Source organism: Chrysochloris asiatica, unplaced genomic scaffold, assembly GCF_000296735.1.
Source record: "Chrysochloris asiatica unplaced genomic scaffold, ChrAsi1.0 scaffold00346, whole genome shotgun sequence".
Lineage (NCBI taxonomy): Eukaryota > Metazoa > Chordata > Mammalia > Afrosoricida > Chrysochloridae > Chrysochloris > Chrysochloris asiatica.
The window spans coordinates 1,671,408-1,678,363 of record NW_006408864.1 but is presented as its reverse complement, the minus strand read 5'-3'; the positions used below and the strand labels follow the sequence as shown (position 1 = coordinate 1,678,363).

General features: G+C 39.3%; 1 protein-coding gene across 1 annotated transcript in view; it reads left to right on the top strand.

Moving 5' to 3' along the window:
* The window catches only part of LOC102831585 (protein FAM35A-like), a 65,333-nt gene extending 59,168 nt beyond the window's left edge, over positions 1 to 6,165 (top strand). Inside the window, exons 6-7 of the mRNA XM_006875925.1 lie at positions 1,101 to 1,216; positions 5,972 to 6,165. Of these exons, the coding sequence (XP_006875987.1) occupies positions 1,101 to 1,216; positions 5,972 to 6,165 (310 nt within the window). The remainder of the gene's footprint in view (positions 1 to 1,100; positions 1,217 to 5,971) is intronic.
* Positions 6,166 to 6,956: the final 791 nt, after the last annotated feature.

Sequence of the window (6,956 nt, the reverse complement as noted above, 5' to 3'; positions counted from 1 at the left end):
AGAAGCAATGACGCCAGAGATGGTGGCAGAGACAATGATGTGGAGAGATGGAGCGGCTGGGGACTCTAGACCCAGAGAGGGAGAAGGGCTGTGTGCTGATGACCGGGGAGCAGGCTTGCAGGGTATATACCCTTTGGTTGGTTGATGATGCATGGTGGGCATTGTAACAATGGCAATGAAACGATATACGATCGGATGGATGTAAAGCTAATGTTCTCCCATGTTATAACTATCACATAATTCACAATAAAACATTTAAAAAAAAAATGTAGGCAACAGAATCCAACCATTTAACAAATAAATTCTACACCATGATAAGTGGAATTCATACTAGGAGAACTAGATGGTGCCTGGCTACCATTACTGACTATTCTGACCAGGGTCATAATTGTTGATGTGAAGTGCCATAGAGTCAATTCCGACCCATAGTGACCCTGTATAGGGTTTCCGAGGAGCAGCTGGTGAGCTTGAACCGCTGACCTTGCAGTTCAAACAGCTTTGCAGTCTGGTGCATTAACCTATAGCACCACACCAGGACTCCAGGGTCATAATTATTGTTGTGAAGTGCCGTCGAGTCAGTTCCGACCCATCGCGACCCAGATGGTCCCAAATAGAATGGGAGGGAAATACAGACCAAAACTCAGACTCTTACAAAAGGCCAGACTTGCTGGACCAGTAGGGACCAGAGGACTCCCTGAGATATATCAACCTGAGATAGTCTTGAACTGAAACTATCCCCTGAGATCATTTTTCATGAAATAAAGGATACAATCCAACAGCGCAGTGTTCTACTAAAAAGCCATCTATAGTAGATCAAAGTGTCAACATTTATTCTTAAGTAAAGATGAGAAGATACTGGGGCAGGGAAGTTAGAGTACTGGAAAAGAAGCAACCAGAACACAACAGAATGTTGACACATGATGAAAATGTAACTGATGTCATTGAACAATTGGTATAGAAATTGTCTTACAGGAACCTAATCACTATACTTTCAGTATTATTTTTATAAATCCAATGTTTTTTACAAATATAGTACATGTAAGCATTTCTTTAATTTGAAATCTTATTTGAAGGTCATGTGTTGTTTATTCTTTTTTAAGGCCAGCTTTAATGACTGTAGTTGATGGACCACATAATATTTTCATCCAAGTGCAATCAGAGGTGATAGAGAAGATTCTTCTCAACATTTCTCCTGACTGGCTCGACAAAGTTATAGGTAATTGCAAGAATAACGTATTTTAGAAGGATCAGCACAAGGCTGGTACCTATGAGGAGGAGGTTAAAGATAGCCCAGATGTTCAGCTGTTCTAAGATACGATACCGGTCCATAATCTCTGATACCAACCACCACCCCTTCCCTCAGTATATTCCCTCTTGCCCCAGTTAGCTGTCATGTTTCACAGAACTCACAACTGTCAAGGAAATGGCTCACGTAGTTGTGATGGTTGGCAAGTCCCAAGTCCATAGTTCAGATGCCAGTCTGGCGGATTCCCTTCACCCACATGGTCTTAGGAGTTGAGGAACCCAAGTCACCAGGCTGTTGATGCACACAGCTGTGGAAGCTGGCAAATCAGTTGTGCTCAGTTGACAGGCCACACATCCCACAGACTGGAAGACAGACAGATATCCGGAACAAGAGAGTAAACGTTGCCAGATCATTCTTATATAATGAACACAAACCATGCCACCAAGGAAACTAACAGTGGTGATTTCAGTCACATCCTGTAGTAAAGTGGGGGCATCCTTAATCCCACCGTAATTCTTAATCACATCTTTGTTGTTAAGTGCCATCAAATCGGTACCAACTCACAGTGACCCTATATAGGCTGTAAATCTTTGCAGGAGCAGAAACTATCTTTCTTCCATTTTCACATGCATATGAAGTGCTTAAAATACTATGGCTTGGGTCCAGTATACCTTAGTCTTCAAAGTGACATCTTTGCTCTTGAACACCTTAAAGAGGTCCTTTGCAGCAGATTTGCCCAGTATATCACTTGATTTCTTAACTGAACCTTCCATGAACACTGATTATGGATCCAAGTGAAATGAAATCCTTGACATCTTCAATCATTTCTTTGTTAATCATGATGTTGTTTATTGGTCCAATTGTGAGGATTTTTGTATTTCATACTGAACACTGTTGTCTTTGATCATTAACAGTAAGTGCTTCAGTCCCTCTTCCCTTTCAGTAATCTAAGTTGTGTCATCTGTATATTGCAACTTGTTTGTTGAGCCTCCTTCAGTCCTGGTGACACGTGTTCAAAAGGCATTCTCTTAGTCTCTGTACAGGTTCCACATGAGCACATTGAAGTGTTCTGGAATTCTCATTCTTCACAATGTTATCCATAGTTTGTTATTATCCACATAGTCAAATGCCTTTGTGTAGCATGTAGCAAATAAAACACAAGTAAACACCTCTGGTATTTCCTGTTTTGTTTTGTTTTTAGCCAAGATCCATGTGACATCAGCAATGATATCCCTTGTTCCACATCCTCTTCTGAATCTGGCCTGAATTTCTGGCAGCTCTTTGTCGATGTATTGCTGCAACTGTTTTTGAATTATCGTCATCAAAATTTTACTTGCATGTGAAATTAATGATACTGTTGGATAATTTCTGTAGGTCACATTTCAATGGAACTGATGAAAATATGAATCTCTTTCAGTCGATTGGGTAGTTTTCTTTCAAATTTCTTGGCACAGATAAGTGAGCACCTCCAGCTGCATCAGTTTGTTGAAACATCTCGGTTGGTATTCCATCAATTCCTGAGGTTTTGTGTTCGCCAATGCCTTCAATGCAGCTTGGACTTCTTTCTTCTTTACTGTTGGTTCTTGATCATATGCTCTTGAAATGGTTGATCATTGCCAATTCTTTTTGTTACAGTGACTGCGTATTCTATCCATCTTTTTTTTTGTTTTTTTTTTTTTATGCTTCTTGCATTGTTGTTGTTTTTTTTTAACCATAGAATCCTTCAATTTTTCAACCCAAGGCTTAACCTTTTTCTTCAGTTCTTTCAGCTTGAGAAATACTGAGCTTGTTTTTTCCTTTTGATTTTCTAATTCCAGTTCTTTGCATATTTGATTATAACTTTTCTTGAGCATTCCTTTTACATTTTATTTCAGCTCTTACACTTCATCATTTCTTCTAGTTGCTTTAGCTTCTGTGCATTCAAGAGCAAGTTTCAATTCTCTTCTGACATTCTCATATTGGTCTTTTCTTTATATAAAATGATCTATTGCTGTATTCATGCCTAATGTTCTTGTTGTTATCCCACAGTCTGTCTGGTCTTCAGTCATTAGTGTACAGTGTGCCAGTTCTATTCTTGAGATTGTCTCTAAATTCAGGGTGGATATACTCAAGGCTGTGTTTTGGCTCTTGTGGACTTGTTTAATTTTTTTCAGTTTCCTCCTGAACTTGCATCTGAGCAATTGATGGTCTGTTCTGCAGTCATAGCTTTGTTTTGGTTGATAATGCTGAGCTCCGTCAGCTTTCTACAGATGTTTATGTATTGCATATGGGGAGGTCCACATATATAGTCTATGTTGTTGCAAAAGGTATTTGCAATGAATACATCATTAGTTTTGCAAAATTCTGTCATACAGTCATCATCACTTCTGTCACTCTGGCTGCATTTTCCAACTACTGATTTTTCCTCTATGTTTCCAATTGCATCCCATCCACCAGTAATTATTAATGTATCTGATTGCATGTTTCATCAATTTCAGACTGCAGAAGTTGGTAGAATTCTTCAGTTATTCATGTATGTAATAAAACACATATGGGGGACTATTACCAAACACCTCACAGTATTGGTATTTGAGTTTGAAAGATTAAAACCCAAGATTAGGTCCATTGGTGTAAATGTAGTTCATAAAGTTTCGATTCTACATCCTAGTTACATGAATAGTGCCTGGGGTCTTAAAAGCATGCAAACTGCCATCTAAAAAAGAACTGTTGATCTCTACCCACTTAGAGCCAAAGAATAACAAGGAACCCAAAGGCTTAAAGAACAACATAGACTACAATACTGTTGTTAAGTGCCACGATAGTGTACGCGAACCACAGCTTCGTCTACCCTGAGACTAGGTCTAGTTGATGCCCAGCTACCACTACTGGCCACAATAGATGGACCATGATAAAATGGGAGAGAAATATGGACCAGAACCTCAAACACCTTAAACCACCACAACAAACCAGACCTACTGGACTGGTTAAAACTGGAGGATTCCTTAAGATGATTTCCCTGAGATACTCTTTAAAACTTGAACCAAAACTAGCCCCTGAGGTTGCCACCTTTTAGCTAAATAGCAGATTTTCTCACAAAGTAAAGAATATTTACTCATGCTACAAGTACTGTGCTACTTTAAAAAATCATTTATATGAGGCCAAATAGTCAACAGTTAACTTGGAAACAAAGATGAGAATATAAGGGGTCAGAGGATCTCAATTGGTGGAAATGGGACAGCCACAACAGAAACAATGAGCATGGTCCCATTTTGTGGAGAATGTAACCCGTGTCACTGAACAACTTATGTGAAAATGGTTGACTGGGAACCTGAACTTCTGCATACATTTTCACTGAAAAACCAATGACGTATCATTTAAAAATGTGTTAAAATAAAGCCTTCTTTCATGCTTGAGTGGTGGCCCTGTCTCCCCACCACCACAGTGGAGCCCGTGTTCTGGTCTGTCTCTCTTTAGAGGCACCTGTCTCTCCTTATGGTTCAGGCTCCTTGAATGTGGCACTACTTCATCTCTGATAGGTTAAAAATTGTTTTTGATTTTCTAAATGCACTCAGCTTTTTCTTGTTTGGATGAGTGTGATTGTCCAGCTTTTTGCATCCTAATTGGAAACCTCTTTTCTTCATCTCATTTTCATTCTTTGGACGATTCTTTTTCTTTTCTTCTTCATTTTTTGCACAATGTAAATGAGTGCTCAAATCTCAGAGAAGCACCATTCTCATATCAAGTATACATACATCCATGCCTCAGCAGTGCACAAGACAGCCAGTTTATACTTCTAATATTAATTAGATTGTAAGCACAAGTGAAAACATGGGCACTGAGCTCACTTATGTCACTAGTGATAAACTGACCGTCCAGATAGATCATCTCTCAGTGCTAGAATGTTCAATTACCACAGAGAATTCTTACATCTCCGAAAGTGTGCCATTGGCCCTGTGGCAGCCTATAAACCCCAGTGCAGCCTGGGAACAGAACTGTTCAAGTGTAATCCATAGTGCTTTTCAGTCTAGTATTTAACTACCTGATACATAACTTAATTAGATGTCCTAAAAAAATAAGACAGTAGGACAAATGCAAAATAAACTGGCACATTTACCTATAATTTCAGTATATTTACTGTACTGAGATTTGATTTTCACTCACAGATTCTGTCATATAAATGATGGTGGTGGTGGTGGTGGTTATGTGCCGTGGAGTCGGAACCAACTCATAGCAACCGTGTTCAGGGTTTCCGAGGCTAGAAATCTTTACGGGAGCAGAAAGCCTAATCTTTCTCCCACGGAACAGCTGGTAGTTTCAAACTGCTGACCTTGAGGTTTGCAGCCCGATTCATAACCACTATGCTAATAAACATATGAAAATATAATCCTTTATGAGTACTATAGATTGGATAAGTATAAAAGTACTTTTCTGATAAAATTCCTTTCTGTTTCAGTCCTAGCTGAGGTATACCATTTTAGTTCTTTATTATATTGTTTAAGAAGCTAGTCATAACTATGCCATATTAGGAAATGCTGTGAACCTGCCAAGTGCATTCTTTTCATGTTCGGAAATTGTTTGACATTATTATAGAGTTCCTTGTTCAACTTATGCCTAGAAAGAAAAGGTCTAGGAAGAGAATATTAAGATGGGTTTGGAACTTGGAAAGCTAAAAAACAATGAAAGAATGTTTGTATTTCCATTAAGCTGGGAATGCTCTTAACAACGGTGTGTTTCCATCTTCCACAGTACCCTCCTCAGGCATCACCTACAGGATGGTGGCAGCGGACTTGCTCCATGCCTTGTTGGCACCCAGTGGGACACCTTGCCTTCTGAAAATTCAGAGCCTTTTTGTGTTAGATGAAAACAGTTATCCTCTGCAACAAGATTTCTACCTCCTGGATTTTTATCCTGATGGCATAAAGCACCATCCTACACCCTGAGATCAGATGAAGAAATTATAGGCAATTCCAGGAAGCATGTCCTGAAAGGAATTGACTTTTGAAAGAAATAAATGACAAGACTTTTGCTTAGGGTTTTAAAATAAATAAATTTTACATATAGAGCTGTGCTAAGTATATAAATTGAAACTTATTTTTCTAAGAAAATTGTATGAGTATTTTGTTGTTGTTGGTGGTGGTGTTCAGTATTGAGACTTTTCTTTCTTTCTAATCTAGTCATAAAGAGGCATTGTGTAGTGTGGTTCCCTAGGAATTAAAGGCTGAGTCATTTGTTCACTGTCTTAATTCAGTTCTCTAACTGTGTTCCTGGTGTGGCACCGTAGGATAAGAACGCAACATCAAGGTCAGCGGTTCAAACTCACTAGTTGGTCTTCAGTGAATTGAATTGAAACCGACTGGATGACACTTAACAAGTATGTTCCATACAGAGGAACCCAGTGGCACAGTGGTTAAGCGCTCAGCAACAAATCTAAAGGTTGGTGATTTGAACCTACCACCTGCTCTGGGGGAGAAAGGTGTGGCAGACTGTTTCTGAAAATACTTCAGCCTTGGAAGCCCTATGGGGCAGTTTTACTGTATCCTGTGGGATCACTAGGAGTCAGAATCAACTCAGTGGCAGCAGGCTTGTGTTGTTGTATGTTCCAGGCACTATACCAAGTACTAGGTTACAGACAGAGGCATTGTCTCAGGAATTCTTTTTATGCTATACTCAGAAGAGCTTAAGTTTATTCAGACTCACCAGCTGCACCTCAGAAGTCCTGTACACAGTCGTC